Consider the following 26,938-nt stretch of genomic DNA (forward strand, 5'->3'; position numbering starts at 1 on the left):
CCCGCCCTCAGGGGGACCCTGCCTCATGAACAGAAGTATCCAAGGCACTCTCTGCAAAACCAAAAAAACCCAGAAATCTTATCAATCTATGCAAGTCACAAAGCGTTGGACGTCATATAAAAAAAAGCTTTACGGCTTGTTTTCACCAGAACAGAATCTGACCCATTGCTTCTTTCAGAGACTTGCATAGGGCTACAGAGACTTCCAGAGACTTATTATAAGAGTTATATTTATTTGGTTCTCTGTTTTCAAGAGAATCCACCAAGAGTGCACCTTTTGTGACTTTCATAGATTTAGAAGATTTGGTTTTGCATGCAGTGCATATTTCACATATTACATATTGCTCAATGTTCAGTATATATGTATAAAGAGTTTATATTGACTTCGCATTGTTGTATTTGGTCATCGTGTTGCCTTGGATATTACTGATGATTGTTTGCAACACGGGGGTTTAATTCTTTGGTTGCTTATTGCCTCCTGAGCAGCAGCACATCTTCGAGCGCAGCCACACACACACACACTGAGGGGGGGTGACATTCAGGGCCCCCCATGACTCCCAGGACTACCCCAAGCAGTCGGGGTAAGGGGGGGAGCTGTGTTGCTTTGCCAGCAGCGTTCCCCCCTCCTCCCTTCATTTTGACAGATCGGGGGGGGGGAGGCTTGGGAGTCGTGGGGGAGCAGTACGCCATTGCCCCCCGTGCTCCTGGGGGAGGGAAGTGTGTGGCTTCTTTGGACGGGGGGGGGGGGGGGGAGAAGGCTGGATCTACATCGGATGGCTGCCTGCGTGGCTTTCTTTGAGAGCCAGTGTGGTGTAGTGGTTGAGAGCGGTAGTCTTGTAATCTGGGGAACCAGGTTCGAGTCTCCGCTCCTCCACCTGCAGCTGCTGGGTGACCTTGGGCCAGTCACACTTCTGTGAAGTCTCTCAGCCCCACTCACCCCACAGAGTGTTTGTTGTGGGGAAGGAAGGGAAAGGAGAATGTGAGCCGCTTTGAGACTCCTTAAAGGGAGTGAAAGGCGGGATATCAAATCTAAACTCCTCTTCTTCTTCTTCTTCTTCTTCTTCTTCTTCTTCTTTGATGGGGGGTAGAGGAAGGGGGAATTTCAATGTGTGTGTGTGTGGGGGGGTGGAATTCCACACCAGGTACCACCTGACCTTGTTATACCAAGGTGGGGGGGGGGAACCTTTAAGCCCTGCAACCAACCCACCTCGGACCCTGCACTTGCCACCTGAGGCCCTTCTCCATGTCCCCAATAAGGGAGTTTTGGAGGGGGACAACGAGAGAAAGGGCCTTTTCTGCAGTGGGTCCCCGATTGTGGAATAGTCTTCCAAGAGGCTGGCCTTGGTACCATCCTTACACTTCCGCGTCTCTTTACCGAGGCCTTTGGCCATTAAACAATCTATGGCCTGTGAAAGGGGAGAGGATTGTTTATTACTATGAACTATTTTTCTAATAGGCTGTATGAGATTCACTATGCTATCCAGTTATTCCCAGGCGGTTGCCACTGGCAGAAAAACGACGCTGGCCAGTCAACGCGACTCCGCTCCAAGCAGCACTCTTTGAGGGCAGCACGACTGGCCTGTGGGAGAAGAAGATTTGCCTTAGCCCAGGTCTGTCCTCCTTGCCCAAACCTTGAGCATTGCATTCCTTATCAGCTATAGCTCCGCATTATCCATTTCTGTACTGCTCCCATGTTATTTTGATACCAACTCTCGTAGGAACGCCAAGATTTTAAGTCAGAGAGTTGGTCTGGAAGTTTGGAGCAGGGTGTTCTCCCCGCTCCATGCAAATTCTCCCTTCTTCCTCTTACCTGTATTATTTGTGGGGAGGGGGCTTCAGCAGCAGCCACAGCGGTGCAGAAGACATACCCTGCAAGAGAGAAGGAACTCCTGAATGTGTGAATGGTCTGTCACTGACCAAACGACAAGGGACGGGGCTTCAAGAAGCCGTTGCAGGCAGTCCCAGGTGAGCCGAGGGCTCTTGGGCTCGAATCCTGTTTGTGGCCAGGGGTGTACCGATGGGGGGCAGGGGGGCGGGCTGCCCCAAGTGCCATTCTGAAGGGGGTGACATTCTGACGCGCCACCTGCCCACGCCCCCCCCCCAAACCCGCAAATCGCGAGCGGCAAAGCATAGAGCGGTAAAGCAATGAAACCCCCCTGTCCCCTTACCTGTGAGGCGAGAGGCTCTTGTCTCGGCTCCAGGCCCTCCCGGGATGCGGCGGCTCCCAGGCTGAGCCTTCTCCTCGCTGCAAAACAAAGGGAGACATCAGCCGGAGCCTGGCTCCCAGCCACGCGAGCCCCAGTCTGGGGCAGGAGGGTGGGGACCTGGGAAGGGGGCATTTCATCCTACCTGATCTTATGAACTGCCCCACCCTGGCCGCCTCCGTACGGGCATGTGGGCTCCGCCCCGACCGGCCTGGCACAGAGGCAGCAGCCAAAGTCTCCCCCGGCTCCGGAATCCCCCTTGAGGGGTTTTTGATGGGGGGAAACCTTGGCTGCTGCTTCTGCGCCAAGGACGGCCGGGTAGGAGCCATGCCCGTACGGAGAACTGACGGAAGGTGAGGCAGGCGAGGATCAGGATCAGGCACTGGGAACCGCCGCGATGGTCTCTCCATTTTGATCCCGGGAGCAGGTGCTGGAGCCTCATCCCTGGAGGCGTGGTCCTGTGGAGGAAGCAGAAAACATCTGATGAGAAGGGGCTGGGGCGGATGAAAAACTACTGCCCCATTTTCGATGACCCCCCAAAAGAAGTTCCACATCTGTCCCAATACCTGATGTTTGCCACGTTCGCCACGTCCCTCCAGGGATTTCGCCAGCACGAAGTAGATGTTGGGGAAAGACTCCCTCCCTGCAAAGGAAATGGAGGAATCAACAAGCGCCTGGATCCCAGTCTGGCGCATGAGGGAGGGGGGACACGGGAAGGAAGCATTCCTAAAATATGGGGCACTCTCTTTCTTGGCATTTCCACTTACCTGAAGTGGGAGCCTTTCCCCCCTCGTGCTGGCGGGCCTCTTGCCTAAGGAAGAAACAAGCTCTGTTAGTCTGGTTGCTTAGAGGAGTTGGAACCAAATAAATATACAGATGATAATATTCATTATTATCACCTCTATATTTAGACATGTTGGTGGACAAATTTTGGAGTCGATTTTGTGCCCCACCCCTCACCTGCGCCCCTGGCGGGGGCCCACCTCACCACCCCCTAGCTAGGGCCCTGCCTGGACCACAGAGAAAACCCTCTTCATAAAAGTACAGGGATCTCTAAATCAGTCCTTCCTCCTCCACCCCCAGGATCACCGGGAAACACTTCCCCGGCCACACAAGGTCACAACATACCTCCAGATGTTACTGGGTCTCGCTGCACCGCTGGGCTGCTGCTGCTTCCCTAAACCACGGCCCTGCAAAGGGAGAAGGACCTTGTACTCTCTAGGGGGGCAGAACAAGCCCCCCTGCCAGGCTGCCCAGGCCCACGTCACCACAGGCTGTGGGCGCCTGACCCCTGGCTTGGAAGGAGGGGGGCAAGGGGCTGGGGCGAGACGGGACTGCAACCCCCCAACCCAGCCCTGTTTCACTCAGGTCAGCACCATGACCTCCCTGCACATGTGGGGAATGGATTCCCCGTGCAATTAACCTACCACAATCTCCAGAGGTGCCTGGCAGGGGTGCTTGTTCTGCGCCTGAGGAGCCTCTTTTGTCCTAGGAGACAGAAAGGAAAATAAAAAACAGAGGAAGAGGTTACAGGTGGGAAATGTCCGGGAATCCCAAAGTTAAATTCAGAGACCTAGACTCAGGATCCAGCCTGAACCTCAACCTTTCTCTGTTCCCTCCCTGTGCCCTTACATTAAAGATTGTAAGCCCCTCGGGGCAGGATCCTTTTGATCAAGGGTCACGGGCAGTGATGGCGCAAAGAAATAATAGGAAAGTAATTTCACCAGGCTCCTGCCCCATGCAGGAGGTGGGGTGTGAGGCATCTGGGCTTTAGCAGTACAGTGGTACCTCGGGTTAAGAACTTAATTCGTTCTGGAGGTCCGTTCTTAACCTGAAACTGTTCTTAACCTGAGATACCACTTTAGCTAATGGGGCCTCCCGCTGTCGCCGTGCCACTGTTGCGCAATTTCTGTCCTCATCCTAAGCATCCTGAAGCAAAGTTCTTAACCTGAGGTACCATTTCTGTAGAAGCCAAGCCCTGGCTCCGTGGCTCACCTGAATAAAGCGAATCCTCCTGCCGCCACATTCTCACAGCAATGGTGGCTGTTCTGCTGCTTCTCAGCCCAGCTCAGCTCCAGCCCCCCCCCCCGTGCCCCCTTCTAGAACCCACCGCTCTCTACCGACTCTCACCTGCCCCCCCTTCAAACTCCCTTTCCCAGCCTCCTTCCATCTTCCCTCTCCACCAGAATCCCTGATGGGGAAATGTCCGGGAATCCCAAAGTCTAAACTCAGAGACTCTGACTTATGTGTCGCAGGAGGACTCAGGATCCACCCTGGACCTCAACCGTTCTCTGTTCCCTCCCTGTGTCATACAAAAGATTGTACGCCCCTCGGGGCAGGGACCTTTTTGTCAAGGTTCTAGTTACAGGCAGGTAGCAGTGTTGGTCTGCCATAGTCGAAACATAATAATAAAAAAAAATTCCTTCCAGTAGCACCTTAGAGACCAACTAAGTTTGTTATTCGTATGAGCTTTCATGTGCATGCAGATATCTGAAGGTATCTGAATAACAATAACAAACTTAGTTGGTCTCTAAGGAGCTACTGGAAGGAATTCTTTGCTTTTTATCAAGAGTCACACGCAGCGATGATGCAGATAAATAATTAAAAATAAATCTCACTAGGCTCCTGCCCCGTGCAAGCTGAAGCCCGCTAGAAGCCTTTCCCCTAAAACCAAAGGCTGTGTACACACCATCCATTGGGGGCTCTTGCAGCGTGAAAAGGGGCTAATTCTGCACAGCTGCATTGCTGAGAGGCAGGGACCTGGCAAGCTATCGACAGCTGTCAACAAGTCAAGCCAAGGAGCCAAGCCCCGTGCACCAGTGACGGGTGACGCTATTACTACTACTACTACTAATAATAATAATACTACTGCCGCTCATCTCCTCTAGGCCTCCTACCTTCAATATTCATCTTTCTCTCCCAACTCTGTCATCTGACAGGCATCCCCCTTGCAGGGCATTATAAGGCTTGCTTGCAAAGCAGCACTTTGTGACATCAGCTGGCAAACGGGGGCCAGGCTGCTGGGTTGTCCGGCAGCTGAATGAAGCAAAATAAAACCAGGGGGGTCAAAGTGTGCTGGGATGAGGCCCCCGTGGGTCAGGCCAGAGGGGGCTGGTGGGGGGTGTGGTTGTGCCTCCCCTTCTTCTGCATCTTGCTCCCCCGCCCGTTCCTTCAGCTGCTCGAGAGAATCAGAGCATGGCAGAGTTGGAAGGGGTGCCAACATATTATACTTAAACCTCCAAATATAAAATCGCCAAAACTAACAAAAGACAAACAGGAACCGAAGCAAAACAAAAACAAAGACCACCATCATACATTACAATAAATTTGTAACCTATACATCGCCCTCTGCTCATAAATTAATCAAGGATATCAATGGTGATATCGCCTAAAACATAGATCATGGTTTAAACCAATGGTGATATCGCCTAAAACATAGATCATGGTTGAAAGGGGTTATCCGAGCCACACAAGCCTCTGCTTAAAGACCTCCAAAGAAGGAGACTCCACCACACTCCTTGGCAGCAAATTCCACTGTCAAACAGCTCTTCTTACTGTCAGGAAGTTCTTCCTAATGTTTAGGTGGAATCTTCTTTCTTGTAGTTTGGATCCATTGCTCCGTGTCCGCTTCTCTGGAGCAGCAGAAAACAACCTTTCTCCCTCCTCTATGTGACAGACATCCTTTTATATATTTGAACATGGCTATCATATCACCCCTTAACCTCCTCTTCTGGCCTTCTGGCGGTTCCCTCATTGCGAGAAGCAAAGCTACAGGGAACCAGGCAGAGGGCCTTCTCGGTGGTGGCGCCCGCCCTGTGGAACGCCCTCCCAGCAGATGTCAAAGCGATAAACAACTACCTGACATTCAGAAGACATCTTAAGGCAGCCCTGTTCAGGGAAGTTTTTAACGTGTGATATTTTACTGTATTTTTGCTTTCTATGGAAGCCGCCCAGAGTGGCTGGGGAGGCCCAGCCAGATGGGCGGGGTATAAATAATAAATTATTATTATTATTATTATTATTATTATTATTATTATTATTCTCCAGGCTAAACATGCCCAGCTCCCTTAGCCGTTCCTCATAAGGCATCGTTTCCAGGCCTTTGACCATTTTGGTTGCCCTCCTCTGGACCCGTTCCAGTTTGTCAGTGTCCTTCTTGAACTGTGGTGCCCAGAACTGGACACAGTACTCCAGGTGAGGTCTGACCAGAGCAGAATACAGTGGCACTATTACTTCCCTTGATCTAGATGCTATACTCCTATTGATGCAGCCCAGAACTGCATTGGCTTTTTTAGCTGCCGCGTCACACTGTTGGCTCATGTCAAGTTTGTGGTCAACCAAGACTCCTAGATCCTTTTCACATGTACTGCTCTCAAGCCAGGTGTCACCCATCTTGTATTTGTGCCTCTCATTTTTTTTGCCCAAGTGCAATACTTTACATTTCTCCCTGTTAAAATTCATCTTGTTTGTTTTGGCCCAGTTCTCTAATCTGTCAAGGTCCTTTTGAAGTGTGATCCTGTCCTCTGGGGTGTTAGCCACCCCTCCCAGTTTGGTGTCATCTGCAAATTTGATCAGGATGCCCTTGAGTCCATCATCCAAGTCGTTGATAAAGATGTTGAATAAGACCGGGCCCAAGACAGAACCCTGTGGCACCCCACTAGTCACTCTTCTCCAGGATGAAGAGGAACCATTGATGAGCACCCTTTGGGTTCGGTCAGTCAGCCAGTTACAAATCCACTGAGTGGTAGCATAGTCAAGTCCGCGTTTTACCAGCTACTTTACAAGAATATCATGGGGCACCCTGTCAAATGCCTTGCTGAAATCAAGGTAGGCTACATCCACTGCGTTCCCTTCATCTACCAGGCTTGTCCCTCCGGACATGGATATGAGAGCCCTGTCAATATCTCAAGGGCGTCCCAAGGAGGAAGCTTGTCTTCTCCTGCTCCAGAGACCCTCAGGACTTGAAGCCATGACTTCAAGCGACCAGAAAGGAGATTCTGACTCCAGGAAGAACTTTCTGACAGCAAGAGCTGTTTGACAGTGGGAGGAAATCCCTCAGAAGGCGGTAGACTCTCCTTCCTTGGAGATTTTCCAGCAGTGCTTGAACGGCCACTTGCCATGGGTTCTTGAGCTGAGATTCCTGCATTGCAGGGGGTTGGAGTAGAGTGTGTTACTTCCAGTCGGCCAATTGGTGTCAAAGAAGGATAGAACTTTCTTTATGTACGCTACAGCAGCAGCAAGAATACTCATCGCAAAGCATTGGAAGACACAAGACCTACCCACCTTGGAAGAATGGCAGATGCAAGTAATGGACTACATGGAAATGGCGGAAATGACTGGCAGAATCCGAGACCAGGGAGAAGAGTTGGTGGAAGAAGATTGGAAGAAATTTAAAATTTATTTACAGAAACACTGTAAAGTTTTTGAATGTTAATGGCATTGAAATGAAATGAAGGGGTTCTAGTAATAAGGCATAAGAATATGTAAGAATGGACTGATATTAGATGAAAAATTGAAGCTATAATATGTGAGGAAAAATAATTAAGGATAAACTAACAGGATATGAATTTGCTGAACCAATCTTTAAATGGAATACAAAAAAGGGAGGCGTGAGGAAGTCATGAAAACAAGTTAATCAAAGACGAGATATTAAAAAAGAGGGATTTTCGTTTTTTGTTGTTTCTTTTTGTTCTATGTTAAATGTTTGCATTTTTGTATTTTTGGGTTTTGGGGTTTTGGGGTTTTTTGTATCTTTCTTGTGTTTTTTCTTTTATGTGTTATAACTTCTTTACTGTTAAAATGTAATAAAATATCATTAAAAAAAATAAATAAGTGTGTTACTTCCAGGTTTCGATGCTTCCGCATGCGCCGACACACAAAATGATGTCACGCGCATGTGCAGAAAGGCAAAAAGCGACGCATGCGTGCGTGCGCAGATGTGCCGTCGCTAGTTACGTTCGCTTCTGGAAGCGAATGGGGCTCCGGAACGGATCCTGTTCACATCGTGAGATACCACTGTACTGTAGCATATATTTAACACAAAAAACAGCGGCAGTTTGTTTTTGACAAAGGACAGCTGGACAGATAAAGGGCCCCATTACCTTCAGTAGCTTCGGGCCTCATCAATCCTAAATCCGGCCCTGCATCAGACGTTTAGCTTCCAAAGAACATTTGCAAACCAGAACACTCATTCCGGGCAGTTGCAGTATTCGGGGACCGGAATGCAAGGCGTTTGAGATCCAAGGTATAACTGTATGTTCTTTGAAATATTTTTTTTTCTCCGTGAAAAATACCCTGATGTTGGGAAAGATGGAGGGCACAAGGAGAAGGGGACGACAGAGGACAAGATGGTGGGACAGTGTTCTCAAAGCTACCAGTATGAGTCTGACCAAATTGCAGGAGGCAGTGGAAGACAGGAGTGCCTGGCGTGTTCTGGTCCAGGGGGTCACGAAGAGGCGGACACGACTAAACAACAAGAAGTCACCATGTTCCCTAAAGCACTGGAGGTCAGTTTGTCCAGACCTTACAACCCACCTCTGACTTCCCAAGCTGCAACATGGGACCGACTTCTGCATTTCTCCTTACAGTTTACACTTAGAGGGGCAGGAAAGCGGGGAGGGGGGGAATTCACTGGCAACCAATGCACCCAAATTCACTGGCATCCCTTGGGTTTCAGACAGTACATGGGTAGTTTTAATTTCGTGACTGCTGTCACCATCTGCAGTGATCATGGAGCCCAAGAAAGTAAAATCTCTCACTGCCTCCATTTCTCCCCCTTCTGTTTGCCAGGAGGTGATGGGACCAGTGGCCATGATCTTAGTTTTTTTGATGCTGAGCTTCAGACCATATTTTGTGCTCTCCACTTTCACCCTCATTTAGAGGTTTTTTAATGGTGACTTTATGGGACAATAAACTCCAACAGCTCCTAATCCTTGGGCATGCCAGCTGGGGCCCAAGGAGTCCAACATCCTCTGGAAACCCCAAGGCAGCTAATGTTCCTCCAGGATGCCTCCAGCTAAACTGGCCACCATCGTGCCAAGCATTGGGCAAATCTACTTTAAAATGCAGTGTGCTTGGCGTTCAGGCATGTAGACACTTCAGAAACCAGGCATGGCAGCAAGAACTCTTGTGGATACAGTGGTGCCTCGCAAGACGATAAGAATCCGTTCCACGATTCTCTTCGTCTAGCGGTTTTTTCGTCTTGCGAAGCAAGCCCATAGGGAAATTCGTTTTGCGAAGCACCTCCAAAACGGAAAACTCTTTCGTCTAGCGAGTTTTCCGTCTTGCGAGGCATTCGTCTTGCGGGGCACCACTGTACCTGGTTTTTGCACCATACCACACTCAGTTATCGGCTGCCTTTTTTTTGTTTCCTGGACCAATTCAAGGTGCTCCTTAAACTTCCTAAATCAGGAGCGGGAACAGATAAAGGGCGGTTATATGAATTTATTAAATAATAATAATTCTGCTTGCAAGGCCATTTCCCCCAAACCCCACCCTCCCATGCTAGATAACAAACACAGATCGCAAGGGACGGGTTGATTTTTGCTTGGAGCAGTGTGTTTGTTCCCTGTGCCCATCAGCTGGGCAAAATGCAGGGTTGGGACTGGCAATACACAACGTCCTTTGTGCAGCCAGCTGTTGGGAGCCCTCCATAAGGAATTTTGACAGGTGGAGACAACTCACATGTACATGATGCCGTGCGATTGACCTGTGGGTTGCCCCACACAGCCAGTCCGCCAACTCGGTGGGGTCAGGTAGTAAAGATCCCCCAAAGCCCAAACGATTTCCCACCTGAATATATCTAACATGAGCCTCCCCAAACACAAACTTCAGGCTGAGTCTACCTTAAGAGCCATTAGGCTGGCAGGTACCAGCAGGCCAGACATGGGTGGCCCTGTGGGTTAAGCCACAGAACCTAGGACTTGCCGATCAGGTCGGCGGTTCGAATCCCCGTGACGGGGTGAGCTCCCGTTGCTCGGTCCCTGCTCCTGCCCACCTAGCAGTTCGAAAGGACATCAAAGTGCAAGTAGATAAATAGGTACTGCTCCAGCGGGAAGGTAAACGGCATTTCTGTGCGCTGCTCTGGTTCGCCAGAAGCGGCTTAGTCGTGCTGGCCACATGACCCGGAAGCTGTATGCCGGCTCCCTCAGCCAATAAAGCGAGATGAGCGCCGCAACCCCAGAGTAGGGCATGACTGGACCTAATGGTCAGGGCTCTCTTTACCTTTACTTTTTACCAGCAGGCCAGACTGTGTGACCTCAGTGCTTGCAGATATCAGGCTGTCTCAAAAGACAATGGAGTGCACCTCCAGGGGTGAAATCAAACCACTGTTACAGCACCCAAGTGACCACCCCAGGGCGTAAGCCTGGGCAGTGAATATGGGGGTCCTGCGCTGCCCAGATGACAAGACTCACTGATGGGGTCCAAAGGAAAGCAGAGTAAGACACCTGGATGCAGGAGTTGCAAGTGTACAAGCGCCACCCACCCATTTTAGGGAATCCATTTAGGATTGGGGCAGTTTACTCCTTAACCCTTTCTTCTCCCAAAGGTATCTTGGCAAGGCAGGAGAGGTTTAGTGATTAGGACAAATGTCAATTTCCCATTTTTCCCAATCACAAATTCAGTTCCATGTTTGATTTTCAGGGTGGTGGTGGGGCGTTTGCTTGTTCCTTAAAAGCTCTAATGAAAATTTCTCCCAACACCCAGATTTTCATATGCAATTTTGCTCATACACACATTATGCAAGCAATTTCCTGTAATATACAGTAATGCAGTTTTCTGCCATTCGTTTCAATGTCCACTTTAGCCTAATTTAGACATAATGGCATACGTTGGGCTGGATTTGCTAAATTCAGAGAAGTGTGACTTTCAGAGGATAGCCATTGTTTTGGTTTGCCTATTGTTTCAGGAAACATGAAAACAAGTCCACTTATCCAGTGAAGTGTATATACCTCTTAATTATTGCAAATGTATCATTCACTCAATCACTACTGGTCTTTATTCATGTCTGCGAGAGTCCCCAGGCAACCTATTTTGATTGCTTGCAAACAGGTCCGATTATATCTATTCCTCATCGAGCCTGCTGTTTGCAAGGGAAGAGGGGGTGGTTACAAGTTAATGAGCACTCATCCTGATTTGCTTGCTGGGACTTTGCGAAAACCATCCTGTGTGTTTTTACCAGCTATTCACAAAAATTAAACCCGGAGGCCTTCAGCCGCTAATGCTCCACAGGTTGAAATTCTATTGTCTTTTGAAAAGACCGACCCTGGGTTGCAGGACAGTGATATATGCCAAAATCAGGGAGCTGTGAAGCTTCAAGTCAAGGACCGCTCATCTTTTTGAGGCCTGTGGGCATTATCTGCCGAACCAGATCAACTGCTGTGGGCACCACACACTGCAGCCTGGTCTATGGGCTACGGCTGAATACTTGCCGCGGGCCTCATTACAACAGCCCTGCAGGCGCCAGCAAAGGACTGTGTGCCCACATGCAACCCCTGCACTAAGCGCACCGTTTTCGAAGTAAAACTGCTTTCGTACAGCACAGACGAGCTCCCCCCTTGCTTCTAAATGTGTGGGCTCAGGTCTCAACGGCTCTTAAAGACATCCAACACAACAGGCAGCCTCGTCTTATTAAATTTATTATTCCAGTGGTACTAATACATTGATTTGCACAATGACACCCATTTAGCAGAGAGGCTGCGGGCCTTCTAGCTTTTGCCCAACTGGAAAAGCCTCTCCCCCCCCCCCCTTTCTCTCCCAATCCTAAAAGAAAATTCCTCCAGACTGCCCCCCCTTCCCCATCGAATCCAGTATTTGAGTATGGAATGAAATTTCACACACCCTTTTCTTTTCGGAAGTTTGCCTGTCCTCCCCAACCTGCAAACCAAGGGAGGAAAAGCCAGGTCCCCCCCCCCTTCACTTGGCTCCGAGCGTCAAATAAATATGGAGGCGGGCAACGTTTCAGTTGCATCAAATGGAAATGTATTTTTGGAAGTTCTAATGGCACTGGGTGAGCGGCCCCGCTAGTTCGTGTGCGGACGGCCGGGAACCTCTAAGGCTGAATGCAGACACGGCTCTTTTTAAAATCTGCCCCGAGACGGAAGATCAAGTAAGGAACTGGCCCCAATGTCTTTTGCAAGACAGCTGCGGCACTGATGTTATTATGCAAGTTAAATTTGGAGTCCCACAACATACATTTTTAAATTTATTCTTTTACATCTGGTGTGGCATTTTTAATTCTGCTTGGTTGATTGGTTTTTACAATTTGTCCAGGAAGTTATCTAGTGCGGGAATGCCCTCCTTCAGCCCTTTGCGCTTGCGGGTCTCGGCGACCACCTGGCAGGGGCGGCTGGTGTTGTCAAACGGGTCTCCGGGCAGGATCTGCCAGTGGTCAAACACACACTGGGGGAAAGCCTGGCTACCTGTGTTGGATCTCAAGTCAGCGGTGAAGCCTGTGAAGAGGGAGGAAGGGAGAGAGAGAGAGAGAAGAGTTTATACTATAAGCAAACAAAACTGTACGATAGAAATACAGGTGTTCAAATTTACCCACACACCCCACAACCAGCTCCTTGTCTTAACTAAAAGCAGCATCCTAGAGGCATAAGGCAAAGGGACCCATGACCATTAGGTCCAGCTGTGACCGACTCTGGGGTTGCGGTGCTCATCTCGCTTTCTTGGCCAAGGGAACCGGCGTACAGCTTCCGGGTCATGTGGCCAGCAGGACTAAGCCGCTTCTGGCAAACCAGAGCAGGGCACGGAAACGCCGTTTACCTTCTCGCTGGAGCGGTACCTATTTATATACTTGCACTTTGCCGTGCTTTCGAACTGCTAGGTTGGCAGGAGCAGGGACCGAGCAATGGGAGCTCACCCCGTCACGGGGATTCGAACCGCCGACCTTCAGATCGGCAAGTCCTAGGCTCTGTGGTTTAATATTAGTGATAATTTATACCCAACCCATCTGGCTGAGTTTCCCCAGCCACTCTAGGCAGCTCTCAACAGAATATTAAAAACACGATCAAACATCAAACATTGAAAACTTCCCTAAACAGGGCTGCCTTCAGATGTCTTCTAAAAATCAGATAGTTTATTTCCTTGACATCTGATGGGAAGGCGTTCCACGGGGAGGGCACCACTACCGAGAAGGCCCTCAGAGCTGGGCCTCAGTGTCCAAGCTGAACGATGGAGGTGGAGACGTTCCTTCAGGTATAATGGGCCATTTAGGGCTTTAAAGGTAAGTACCAACACTTTTAGCCTGGGAGACAACCTCTGATCGATCCTTCACACCTCCAGCTGCTGACAAAGGTTACCTGGAAGATGCAAGTGCCAAGGGAGGCTGATAAAAGCTGACACTTACCAAAGGACTCGTTGACAGGAAGATAGGCCTTGACCACAAACATGGGGGTGCCGGCCACCTGGGACTCCTCAAAGACGTGCCCCCGCTTCCTGTTCAGCACGCCATAGATGCCACCCACAACCTGTTCTGGGCACTGAAAGGGGAAGAAAGCGGGTATATGTTACAGCACTGCACGGAGTCAAGCCAGCGGGCTGCTGCCGCCTCTTAAGAACGCAGCCTGCCTCCAGTTACCCACCTGGATCTCCACGAGGTAGATGGGCTCCATGAGGCGGGGCTGAGCCGTCAACACGCAGGCATAGAGGCACCTTCTGGCCGTGGGAATGATATGGCCACCTCCGCGGTGGATGGCGTCGGCGTGCAGGGTCACGTTGTGCACGTCAAAGCGGACGGCGCGCATGTTTTCCTCGCAAAGGGCACCCTGGAAAAAAGAGAGGGGTTGGGGGTGGGAGAGAAAAATCATTTTCTAGTTTCCATTCAACCCAACTTTTCTGTCCTTCCTCTAAAGCAGGCAATGTAGTTTTTTTTTTTAAAAAAAAAAAAGCAATTAAGCACTCTGCCATAGCAGCCAAGAAGCAAAGGAAGGGCCAATGCCTCCTTCAGCTTATGGCCAGCCTTCTTCCTGCAAACTGTCAGAGCCAGGAGGAGGAGGAGGAGGAGTCCAGGGGGACCAAAGGATGGGAAGAGTGTGATCTACTAAGGGGCAGAGAATCGGAGTCTAGATATGATGGAGAGCAGCAACAACTGAGAAAGGATAGGCATAATATTTTACAAGGACGGGAAGGAACATCATGGACAGAATAACTGTCACACACAGGAGGTTTAAGGTAACATGTCAATACGAATAGATGCCGTTAATACTGCAGTTGTTGTATAAGGGATTGTTATTTTAACTGGAGTGTAATTGAGATGGGTAAGATTTTTGGAACGCAGAAATAAAGCAAATAATCAAACCATCAATTCCAGCACACAGGAGGCCACCTAAATTATTTAATTTGGCATCTGAATAATTGGAATCAGCAATTGTATATACTTTGGCATTGTTATAATGAGGCTATCACTGGGTTATTGTAATTGAAAACTAATGATGACTATTATATATAAAAAGAGAGAATTGGAGACTAGAAACAGGGGAGATGCAGATATCCTTTGATTCCCTTTCCATCCCTGCCCCGCAGTACAGTCGTCCCATGGAATCGGAAGGGATCCCAGAGGTCATCTGGTCCAACGTCTTGCAACGCAGGAATCTTTTCCCCTATGTGGGACCAGAACCTACGACCCTGAGGTTGAAAGCCTCATCTTCTACCATCTCCCCACTGCCCATGGCAGCTCCTCCTGAGGAAGAGGCAGTGTGTGTGTGTGTGTGTGTGTGTGTGTGTTGGGCAGTACCCAGGCCCTCAGAGGGGGAACGGACAGAGCACCCAGCAGGAGGAAGGGGAACTCGGAGACGACACCCCCACCCTCCTCGATCACGGAGGAGAAACGCAGGCCAAGCAACACCCGGCAAGGAAAAGTGAACCCCTTAAAAGGACGCCCCTTCGCAACTCAGGGGGAGGCAAGAGGAAATGACATACGAGGCTGATTCAACTTCCTAAAGCTGGAACACAGCCTTGAGGGGCTGATGTGACAAAGCACTCAGAAGTTACAGGGAACCAGGCAGAGGGCCTGTGGAACGCCCTCCCACCAGATGTCAAAGAGGAAAACAACTACCAGACTTTTAGAAGACACCTGAAGGCAGCCCTGTTTAGGGAAGCTTTTAATGTTTGACGGACTATTGTATTTTAATATTTTGTTGGAAGCCGCCCAGAGTGAATGGGGAAACCCAGCCAGATGAGCGGGGTGCAAGTAATAAATTATTATCCGTTCCAAGAAGGCAGGACGCAGACAGCCCACCGCCCTGCGATGAGGGGCGCCCACTCTTGCTTACCTCCTTCGTGGCCCACTGGAAGCCTGCCACAACGCTGTCCTTGATCTCGTTGAGGTACTGCACGCCCTTGGTGATGTCCGTCAGGATGTTGGGGCCAGTGCCGTCCGGGCCGAAGCACCAGATCTTGCGGGCCTCGGCCACGTCCCACTCGTACTTCTCGGCCAGGTAACGGGCCCGTGTCTTCAGCTCCTGGCGGGCTGAGACGTCGCCTTTGTCGATGTCCTCGGCCAGACCGTCGGGGAAGGGGAGGGCTTTCATGTACAGGCGGTTGTGCTTGTTGGGAGACTTGGAAAGGCACAGGACACTCGACTCCTCGCTGACCGTCTCGCGGGAAGAGACCACCGGGTCGGATTTCTGCCAGAAAGATTAAATAATAAAAAAAATTCAAAGCCAATGCGGACTGTCTTTATTGCATCTTGTACATTGCCTTGAGATAATCTGTAGCAATGGCTTTGTTTTTATTTATTATAATTTTTTAATTAATTTTCTGTTTTACAATTCAGAATACCCATTTTTTACATCGTTAAGAGATCAATGACTTCCCTTCTTCTCTTTTCACAGCTTATAAATCCCTGCATATTTTACAAAAGCTATGCCATTCAGTATTCCATTATTGCATCCATCAAAACTTTTTGACACAGTTGAATTTATCTTAATGCTGACAGCGTTTTCAAGGGTACACAATTTTGACCGCACATATTCAAAAAATGTTTTCCAATCTTCTCTAAACATACGCTCTCCTTGGCCTCTTAGTCTATATAGAAGACATCTGAAGGCAGCCCTGCTTAGGGAAGCTTTTAATGTTTGACAGACTATTGTATTTTATTATTTTGTTGGAAGCCACTCAGAGTGGCTGGGGAAAACCAGCCAGATGGGCCGGGTATAAATAAAAAATTATTACCATAATTATTATTCTTATTCATTCTAGTAATGCTCCTGAATACCACTTGCTGGGAACCAAGGGAGGGTGAGAGTGCTCTTGTGGTCAGGTCCTGCTTGAGCCACCAAGACTGGGCTCGAGACTTGTCACGTGGTGCAATTACCGTATTTTTGGCCCTATAGGACACACTTTTCCCCCTCCAAAAATGAAGGGGAAATGTGTGTGCGTCCTATGGGGCGAATGCAGGCTTTCGCTGAAGCCTGGAGAGCGAGAGGGGTTGGTGCGCACCGACCCCTCTCGCTCTCCAGGCTTCAGGAAGCTCTGCGCAAGCCTGGGGAGACCGGCGCGACTTCCTGGCGGGCTCCGTAGGCTTGCAGATAGCAGGCTGTTCTGGGGGCTGGGGTCGGGGTAAGCTTGGGCTTCCCCCGCGGCAGCCCTGCACCTGGGGGATGAATTTTTTCCCCTTTATTTCCCCCCAAAAAACCTAGGTGCGTCCTATAGGGCAGTGTGCCCTATGGGACGAAAAATACGGTACCTTAATTGGAATGCAGGCATGGTCCTCCTCAAGATCCTTCAGGCAGATCTCCAGATGCAGCTCCCCAGCGCCAGCAATGATGTGCTCCCCAGACTCCTCAATGATACACTGGAAGATGGGGAAGAGTGAAAGGAATGAAGCAGAAATGAGGCCCAGCCCAAACCGAGAAGTGTCCCCCATCCCAAAAACGACAATGTGCTGCCCCCCTGTCATCTCCCACACCTAAAAACCCTTTGAAGGCCTCGATGGGTTTTCTACGCTCACCTGCACCATGGGGTCAGACTTTGCCAGCCTCTTCAGCCCCTCCACCAGCTTGGGCAGGTCGGCTGGGTTCTTGGCACCACGGGGCTGACGCTGAACTTCATGACGCGCAGGTTGTGGGCGTGCTCAAAGGTGGTGATGGTGCCCGTCTTGACCAGGAACTGGTCGACGCCAACCAGCCGCACGATGTTGCCGCAAGGCACGTCCTCGATGGGCTCCACGTAGCGGCCCATCATGAGGATGGTTCTAGAGAGGGGAGATTTTTTTTTTTAAAAAAATGTATTTTTAAAAAAAGACTTTCTTAGAACTGTAAAATTTTCAATGTTAACGATTCTGAAATGAAATTCAAGTAATAAGGTAAAATAAGAATATGTAAGAATGGATTGTAGGGACGCAGGTGGCGCTGTGGGTTAAAGCCTCAGCACCTAGGGCTTGCCGATCGAAAGGTCGGCGGTTCGAATCCCTGCGGCGGGGTACGCTCCCGTTGTTCGGTCCCAGCGCCTGCCAACCTAGCAGTTCGAAAGCACCTCCGGGTGCAAGTAGATAAATAGGGACCGCTTACCAGCGGGAAGGTAAACGGCGTTTCCGTGTGCTGCGCTGGCTCGCCAGAGCAGCGATGTCACGCTGGCCACGTGACCCGGAAGTGTCTCCGGACAGCGCTGGCCCCTGGCCTCTTAAGTGAGATGGGCGCACAACCCCAGAGTCTGTCAAGACTGGCCCGTACGGGCAGGGGTACCTTTACCTTTACCTTTAAGAATGGATTGACATTAGATGAAGATTTGAAGTTAGAACATATGACGATGAATTTAAGGGTAAATCAAGAGGGTATGAATTTGCTGAACTAACTTTTAAATGGAATAAAAAAAAGGGAGGTGAGAGGAAGTCAGGAAAATAAGTAAATGAATTGTAAGTAATTGAAAAAAGGGATTTTTTTCTTCTTCTTTTCTTCTTTTGTATGTTAAACTTTTGGTTTTTTTGTATTTTTCTGGTGTTTTTTCCCCTGTTAATTGTTATGTAACTTTTTTCTTGTTAAAATCTAATAAATATCATTTAAAAAAAAATAAAAATAAAAAAAGATTTTCTTAGTTTACAAAAGTATGTGCAATCTCTCTCTCCTTTCTCTCTCCAAGTAACATTTTTTACAGATCAGTTTCATTTCTTGAGACATTCGGAAGAAGGAGAGGAAAGGGGGGGGGGGAGAAAATTGTGCAGAAGTGGTGGGAAGGTGCAGTACAGCAAAAGCAGCGGGGGGGGGGGGGCTGGAAATTCTGCTCTGGGGGCAGACTGGCGTTCTTTTGGAATGAGCCACTGCCAGGGGGAAACTACAGGAACGGCTAAGGGAGCTGGGCATGTATTGCCTGGAGAAGAGGAGGTTAAGGGGTGATATGATAGCCATGTTCCAATATATAAAAGGATGTCACATAGAGAAGGGAGAAAGGTTGTTTTCTGCTGCTCCAGAGAAGCGGACAGGGAGCAATGGCTCCAAACTACAAGAAAGAAGATTCCACCTAAACATTAGGAAGAACTTCCTGACAGTAAGAGCTGTTTGACAGTGGAATTTGCTGCCCAGGAGTGTGGTGGAGTCTCCTTCTTTGGAGGTCTTTAAGCAGAGGCTTGACAACCATATGTCAGGAGTGCCCTGATGGTGTTTCCTGCTTGGCAGGGGGTTGGACTCGATGGCCCTTGTGGTCTCTTCCAACTCTAGGATTCTAGGATTCTAAGAAATGGAGGCAGTGAGAGATTTTACTTCCTTGGACTCCCTGATCGCTGCAGATGGTGACACTGCATTCCTTATCAGCTATAGCTCCGCCTTATCCATTTCTGTACTGCTTCCATGTTATTTTGATACTGGCTCTTGTAGGAACGCCTTGGTTTTAAGTATGAGAGTTGGCCTGGAAGTCTGGAGGAGGGTGTTCTCCCTCCTCCGTGCAAATTCTCCCTTCTTCCTCTTACCTGTATTATTTGTGGGGAGGGGGCTTCAGCAGCAGCCACAGCGGTGCAGCAGTCCTACCCTGCAAGAAAGAAGGAATCCCTGAATGTGTGAATGGTCTGTCACTGACCAAACGACCAGGGACGGGGCTTCAAGAAGCCGTTGCAGGAAGTCGAGTCCCAGGTGAGCAGAGGGCTCCTGTTTCTGGCGAGGGGCGTACCGATGGGGGGCAAGGGGGCGGGCTGCCCCAGGTGCTATCCTGAAGGGGGGGTGACATTCCGACGCGCCCCCTGCCCGCGCCCTGCAAACCCGCAAATCGCGAGCGGCAAAGCATAGAGCGGCAAAGCAATGAAACCCCCCTGTCCCCTTACCTTTGAGGCGAGAGGCCGTTGTCTCGGCTCCAGGCCCTCCCGGGATGCGGCGGCTCCCAGGCTGAGCCTTCTCCTCGCTGCAAAACAAAGGGAGACATCAGCCGGCGCCTGGCTCCCAGCCACGCGAGCCCCAGTCTGGGGCAGGAGGGTGGGGATCTGAGAAGGGGGCATTTCTTCCTACCTGATCTTATTAACTGCCCCACCCTGAACTCCTCCATGCGGGAGTCAGGGCTCCCTCCCGACCGGCCTGGCACAGAGGCAGCAGCCAAAGTCTCCCCCGGCTCCGGAATCACTTGGGAGGCGTTTTTGATGGGCGGGAGCCTTGGCTGCTGCTTCTGTGCCAGGTACGGCCGGGCAGGAGCCATTCCCGCACGGGGAACGGAGGGAGGGTGAGGCAGGCGAGGATCAGGAACCGCCGGGAACCGCCGTGATGTTCTGCCGATCTTTGTCCCGGGAGCAGGCGCTGGAGCCTTTCCCCCCTCGTGCTGGGGGGCCTCTCGCCTAAGGAAGAAACAAGTTCTGTTAGTCTGGTTGCTTGGAGGAGTTGGAACCAAATAAATATACAGATGATAATATTCATTATTATCACCTCTATATTTAGACATGTTGGTGGACAAATTTTGGAGTCGATTTTGTGCCCCACCCCTCACCTGCGCCCCTGGCGGGGGCCCACCTCGCCACCCCCTAGCTAGGGCCCTGCCTGGACCACAGAGAAAACCCTCTTCATAAAAGTACAGGGATCTCTAAATCAGGCCTTCCTCCTCCACCCCCAGGATCACCGGGAAACACTTCCCCGGCCACACAAGGTCACAACATACCTCCAGATGTTACTGGGTCTCGCTGCACCGCTGGGCTGCTGCTGCTTCCCCAAACCACGGCCCTGCAAAGGGAGAAGGACATTGTACACTCTAGGGGGGCAGAACAAGCCCCCCTGCCAGGCTGCCCAGGCCCACGTCACCACAGGCTGTGGGCGCCTGACCCCTGGCTTGGAAGGAGGGGGGCAAGGGGCTGGGGCGAGACGGGACTGCAACCCCCCAACCCAGCCCTGTTTCACTCAGGTCAGCACCATGACCTCCCTGCACATGTGGGGAATGGATTCCCCGTGCAATTAACCTACCACAATCTCCAGAGGTGCCTGGCAGGGGTGCTTGTTCTGCGCCTGAGGAGCCTCTTTGGGGCGCCTGAGGAGCCTCTTTTGTCCTAGGAGACAGAAAGGAAAATAAAAAACAGAGGAAGAGGTTACAGGTGGGAAGACTTACAACAGCTTCTAGAAATGACACCAAAGAAGGATGTTCTTCTCATTATAGGGGATTGGAACGCTAAAGTAGGGAGTCAAGAGATAAAAGGAACAACTGGCACGTTTGGCCATGGAGTTCGAAACGAAGCAGGGCAAAGGCTAATAGAGTTCTGCCAAGAGAACAAGCTGGTCATCACAAACACTCTTTTCCAACAACACAAGAGACGACTATACACATGGACATCACCAGGTGGGCAGCATCGAAATCAGATTGATTATATTCTCTGCAGCCAAAGATGGAGAAGCTCTATACAGTCAGCAAAAACAAGACCTGGAGCTGACTGTGGCTCAGATCATCAGCTTCTTATAGCAAAATTCAAGCTTTAACTGAAGAAAGTCGGAAAAATCACTGGGCTGGTTAGATACAATCAAAATCAAATCCCTTATGAATACACAGTGGAAATGAGGAACAGGTTTAAGGATTTAGATTTGGTGGACAGAGTGCCTGAAGAACTATGGATGGAGGTTCGCAACATTATACAGGAGGCAGCAACGAAAACCATCCCAATGAAAAGGAAATGCAAGAAAGCAAAGTGGCTGTCCAACGAAGCCTTACAAATAGCGGGGGAGAGAAGGCAAGCAAAATGCGAGGGAGATAGTGAAAGATACAGGAAACTGAATGCAGATTTCCAAAGAATAGCAAGGAGAGACAAAAAGGCCTTCTTAAACGAGCAATGCAAAGAAATAGAGGAAAACAATAGAATGGAAAAAAAACAGATCTGTTCAAGAAAATTGGAGATATGAAAGGAACATTTCGTTCAAAGATTACCAAGGACAAAAGTGGTAAGGACCAAACAGAAGCAGAAGACATCAAGAAGAGGTGGCAAGAACACACAGAGGAATTATACCACAAAGATATGGATGGCTCGTACACCCCAGGTAGTGTGGTTGCTGACCTTGAGCCAGACATCCTGGAGAGTGAAGTCAAATGGGCCTTAGAAAGCACTGCTAATAACAAGGCCAGTGGAAGTGATGATATTCCAGCTGAACTATTTAAAATTTTAAACGATGATGCTGTTAAGGTGCTACACTCCATATGCCAGCAAGTTTGGAAAACTCAGCAGTGGCCAGAGGATTGGAGAAGATCAGTCTACATCTCAATCCCAAAGAAGGGCAGTGCCAAAGAATGCTCCAACTACCGCACAATTGCACTCATTTCACACGCTAGCAAGGTTATGCTTAAAATTCTACAAGGCAGGCTTAAGCAGTATGTGGACCGAGAACGAAAACAAAAACCATCCCAATGAAAAGGAAATGCAAGAAGGGGGAGAAATGGAGGCAGTGAGAGATTTTACTTTCTTGGGCTCCATGATCACTGCAGAAGGTGACAGCAGTCACGAAATTAAAAGACGCCTGTTTCTTGGAAGGAAAGCAATGACAAACCTAGAGGGCATCTTAAAAAGCAGAGACATCTTGCCGACAAAGGTCCGTAGAGTTAAAGCTATGGTTTCCCCTGTAGTGATATATGGAAGTGAGAACTGGACCATAAAGAAGGCTGATCGCTGGAGAATGGATGCTTTTGAATTCTGGTGCTGGAGGAGACTCTTGAGAGTCCCATGGACTGCAAGAAGATCAAACCGATCCATTCTGAAGGAAATCAGCCCTGAGTACTCACTGGAAGGACAGATCCTGAAGCTGAGGCTCCAAGACTTTGGCCACCTCATGAGAAGAGAAGACTCCCTGGAAAAGACCCTGATGTTGGGAAAGATGGAGGGCACAAGGAGAAGAGGACGACAGAGGACGAGATGGTGGGACAGTGTTCTCGAGGCTACCAGCATGAGTTTGACCAAACTGGGGGAGGCAGTGGAAGACAGGAGTGCCTGGCGTGCTCTGGTCCAGGGGGTCACAAAGATTGGGATACGACTAAACGACTAAACAACAACAAGTTGCTTTGGGAGACGATAATCAGGCACAGCCCAGTTCTGTGAGGCTTGGAGGTGGGATGTGAGGCATCTGGGCTTTAGCAGCACAGTGGTGCCTCGGGTTAAGAACTTAATTCGTTCTGGAGGTCCGTTCTTAACCTGAAACTGTTCTTAACCTGAGGTACCATTTTTGCTAATGGGGCTTCCCGCTGCCGCCGCGCCACCAGAGCATGACTTCTGTCCTCATCCTGAAGCAAAGTTCTTAACCTGAGGTACAATTTCTGTACAAGCCAAGCCCTGGCTCCATGGCTCACCTGAATCAAGAGAATCATCTTGCAGCCAATATGGCTGAGACCCCATTCTTGCTGCATTAAACCGCCACATTCTCAGAGAAATGGCAGTTCTGTCCAGCTCAGCTCCAGCCCCCCCCCCTCGTGCCGCCTTCTAGAACCCACCGCTCTCAACCGACTCTCACCTGCCCCCCCTTCAAACTCCATTTCCAAGCCTCCTTCCATCTTCCGTCTCCACCAGAATTCCACTCTCTCTCTCTCTTCCCCCTCCCTCCCTGCTTTGGAATTGTAATAGCATCACCTCACAGTAATAATATTTCCACTCATCTCCTCTAGGCCTCCTACCTTGAGAATCCATCTTTCTCTGCCAACTCTCACTGTCATCTGACAGGCATCCCCAGGCATCAAACAGGGGCCAGGCTGCTGGGTTGTCTGGCAGCTGAATGAAGAAAAATAAAACCAGGGGGGTCAAAGTGTGCTGGGATGAGGCCACCGTGGGTCAGGCCAGAGGGGGCTGGTGGGGGGTGTGGTTGTGCCTCCCCTTCTTCTGCATCTTGCTCCCCCGCCTGATCCTTCAGCTGCTCGAGAGAATCATAGCATGGCAGAGTTGGAAGGGGTGCCAAGAGTCATCCAGTCCAACCCCCGGCAGTGCAAGGATCCTGCCCACAGCCAGCCCTGGCTGAGCTCCACACTCCCACACCTTCTTCCCAGCTGGATGCACAGACCCCTTGCCATTCTGCATGGGGTGGGGAAAGGGGAGAGAGAGATGTTTTGCTCCCTGTCCCTCTGGACATGGATATGAGAGCCCTGTCAATATCTCAAGGGCGTCCCAGGGAGGAGGCTTGTCTTCTCCTGCTCCAGAGGCCCTCAGGACCTGAAGCCATGACTTCAAGCGTCCAGAAAGGAGATTCCGACTCCAGGAAGAACTTTCTGACAGCAAGAGATGTTTGACAGTGGGAGGAAATCCCTCGGAAGGCGGTAGACTCTCTTTCTTTGGAGGTTTTTCAGCAGAGCTTGGACGGCCACTTGCCATGGGTTCTTGAGCTGAGATTCCTGCATTGCAGGGGTTGGACTAGAGTGTGTTACTTCCAGGTTTCGATGCTCGCGCATGCGCCGATGCGCAAAATATCACACACATGTGCAGAAAGGCAAAAAGCGACACATGCGTGCGTGCGCAGATGTGCCGTCGCTAGTTAGGTTCGCTTCTGGAAGCGAATGGGGCTCCGGAATGGATACCGTTCGCATCGTGAGATACCACTGTACTGTAGCATATATTTAATACAAAAAACAGCGGCAGTTTGTTTTTGACAAAGGACAGCTGGACAGATAAAGGGCCCCATTACCTTCAGTAGCTTTGGGCCTCATCAATCCTAAATCCGGCCCTGCGTCGGACGTTTAGCTTCCAAAGAATGTTTGCAAACCTGAACATTCATTCCGGGGTTGCAGTATTTGGGGACCGGAATGCAAGGCGTTTGAGATCCAAGGTATAACTGTATGTTCTTTTAAATATTTTTTTCTCTCCGTGAAAAAGACCCTGATGTTGGGAAAGATGGAGGGCACAAGGAGAAGGGGACGACAGAGGACAAGATGGTGGGACAGTGTTCTCAAAGCTACCAGTATGAGTCTGACCAAACTGCGGGAGGCAGTGGAAGACAGGAGGGCCTGGCGTGCTCTGGTCCAGGGGGTCACGAAGAGGCGGACACGACTAAACAACAAGAAGTCACCATGTTCCCTAAAGCACTGGAGGTCAGTTTGTCCAGACCTTACAACCCACCTCTGACTTCCCAAGCTGCAACATGGGACCGACTTCTGCATTTCTGCTTACAGTTTACACTTAGAGGGGCAGGAAAGCGGGGAGGGGGGGAATTCACTGGCAACCAATGCACCCAAATTCACTGGCATCCCTTGGGTTTCAGACAGTACATGGGTAGTTTTAATTTCGTGACTGCTATCACCATCTGCAGTGATCATGGAGCCCAAGAAAGTAAAATGTCTCACTGCCTCCATTTCTCCCCCTTCTGTTTGCCAGGAGGTGATGGGACCAGTGGCCATGATCTTAGTTTTTTTGATGCTGAGCTTCAGACCATATTTTGTGCTCTCCACTTTCACCCTCATTTAGAGGTTTTTTAATGGTGACTTTATGGGACAATAAACTCCAACAGCTCCTAATCCTTGGGCATGCCAGCTGGGACCCAAGGAGTCCAACATCCTCTGGAAACCCCAAGGCAGCTAATGTTCCTCCAGGATGCCTCCAGCTAAACTGGCCACCATCGTGCCAAGCATTGGGCAAATCTACTTTAAAATGCAGTGTGCTTGGCGTTCAGGCATGTAGACACTTCAGAAACCAGGCATGGCAGCAAGAACTCTTGTGGATACAGTGGTGCCTCGCAAGACGATAGGAATCCGTTCCACGATTCTCTTCGCCTAGCGGTTTTTTCGTCTTGCGAAGCAAGCCCGTTGACGGCTTAGCGGATTAGTGCTATTAGCAGTTTGCGGCTTAGAAAAGGGGGGGGGGGCCCGCAGGAACTCGCAAGACATTTTCGTCTTGCGAAGCAAGCCCATAGGAAATTTGTTTTGCGAAGCACCTCCAAAACGGAAAACTCTTTCGTCTAGCGAGTTTTCCGTCTTGCGAGGCATTCGTCTTGCGGGGCACCACTGTACCTGGTTTTTGCACCATACCACACTCAGTTATCGGCTGCCTTTTTTTTGTTTCCTGGACCAATTCAAGGTGCTCCTTAAACTTCCTAAATCAGGAGTGGGAACAGATAAAGGGCGGTTATATGAATTTATTAAATAATAATTCTGCTTGCAAGGCCATTTCTCCCAAACCACACCCTCCCATGCTAGATAACAAACACAGATCGCAAGGGACGGGTTGATTTTTGCTTGGAGCAGTGTGTTTGTTCCCTGTGCCCATCAGCTGGGCAAAATGCAGGGTTGGGACTGGCAATACACAACGCCCTTTGTGCAGCCAGCTGTTGGGAGCCCTCCATAAGGAATTCTGACAGGTGGAGACAACTCACATGTACATGATGCCGTGCGATTGACCTGTGGGTTGCCCCACACAGCCAGTCCGCCCACTCGGCGGGGTCAGGTAGTAAAGATCCGGACCCCAAAGCCCAAACGATTTCCCACCTGAATATATCTAACATGAGCCTCCCCAAACACAAACTTCAGGCTGAGTCTACTTTAAGAGCCATTAGGCTGGCAGGTACCAGCAGGCCAGACATGGGTGGCGCTGTGGGTTAAACCACAGAACCTAGGACTTGCCGATCAGGTCGGTGGTTCGAATCCCCGTGACGGGGTGAGCTCCCGTTGCTCGGTCCCTGCTCCTGCCAACCCAGCAGTTCGAAAGTACATCAAAGTGCTAGTAGATAAATAGGTACCGCTCCGGCGGGAAGGTAAATGGCGTTTCCGTGTGCTGCTCTGGTTCGCCAGAAGCGGCTTAGTCATGCTGGCCACATGACCCGGAAGCTGTACGCCGGCTCCCTCGGCCAATAAAGCAAGATGAGCGCTGCAACCCCAGAGTAGGGCACGACTGGACCTAATGGTCAGGGGTCCCTTTACCTTTACTTTTTACCAGCAGGCCAGACTGTGTGACCTCAGTGCTTGCAGATATCAGGCTGTTTCAATAGACAATGGAGTGCACCTCCAGGGGTGAAATCAAACCACTGTTCGCAGCACCCAAGTGACCACCCCAGGGCGTAGGCCTGGGCAGTGAATATGGGGGTCCTGCGCTGCCCAGATGACAAGACTCACTGATGGGGTCCAAAGGAAAGCAGAGCAAGACACCTGGATGCAGGTGTTGCAAGTGTACAAGCGCCACCCACCCATTTTAGGGAATCCATTTAGGATTGGGGCAGTTTACTCCTTAACCCTTTCTTCTCCCAAAGGTATCTTGGCAAGGCAGGCGAGGTTTAGTGATTAGGACAAATGTCAATTTCCCATTTTTTCCAATCACAAATTCAGTTCCATGTTTGATTTTCAGGGTGGTGGTGGGGCGTTTGCTTGTTCCTTAAAAGCTCTAATGAA

The 26,938-nt window shown here is 50.1% G+C and overlaps 1 protein-coding gene and 1 long non-coding RNA gene across 2 annotated transcripts; both read right to left on the reverse strand.

Annotated features, from left to right (window-relative positions):
• Positions 1-1,575: 1,575 nt before the first annotated feature.
• LOC309333088 lies at positions 1,576-19,763 on the reverse strand. Its single transcript, XR_014152367.1, has 4 exons — positions 19,639-19,763; positions 19,458-19,534; positions 18,940-19,168; positions 1,576-1,630 (listed from the first exon to the last, which is right to left on the reverse strand). It is a non-coding gene; the product is annotated as an uncharacterized lncRNA (long non-coding RNA).
• On the reverse strand, positions 12,395-18,507 carry LOC309333129 (elongation factor 2-like; the record flags this gene model as incomplete). Its single annotated transcript, XM_081846552.1, is given in 8 exon segments — positions 12,395-12,654; positions 13,557-13,689; positions 13,792-13,974; positions 15,481-15,834; positions 16,896-17,003; positions 17,160-17,236; positions 17,239-17,402; positions 18,446-18,507. Coding segments are annotated over 8 exon segments (1,275 nt in total). The 3' UTR covers positions 12,395-12,460.
• Positions 19,764-26,938: the final 7,175 nt, after the last annotated feature.

This window comes from Podarcis erhardii (assembly GCF_964252035.2).
Source record: "Podarcis erhardii genome assembly, chromosome: 18".
NCBI lineage: Eukaryota > Metazoa > Chordata > Lepidosauria > Squamata > Lacertidae > Podarcis > Podarcis erhardii.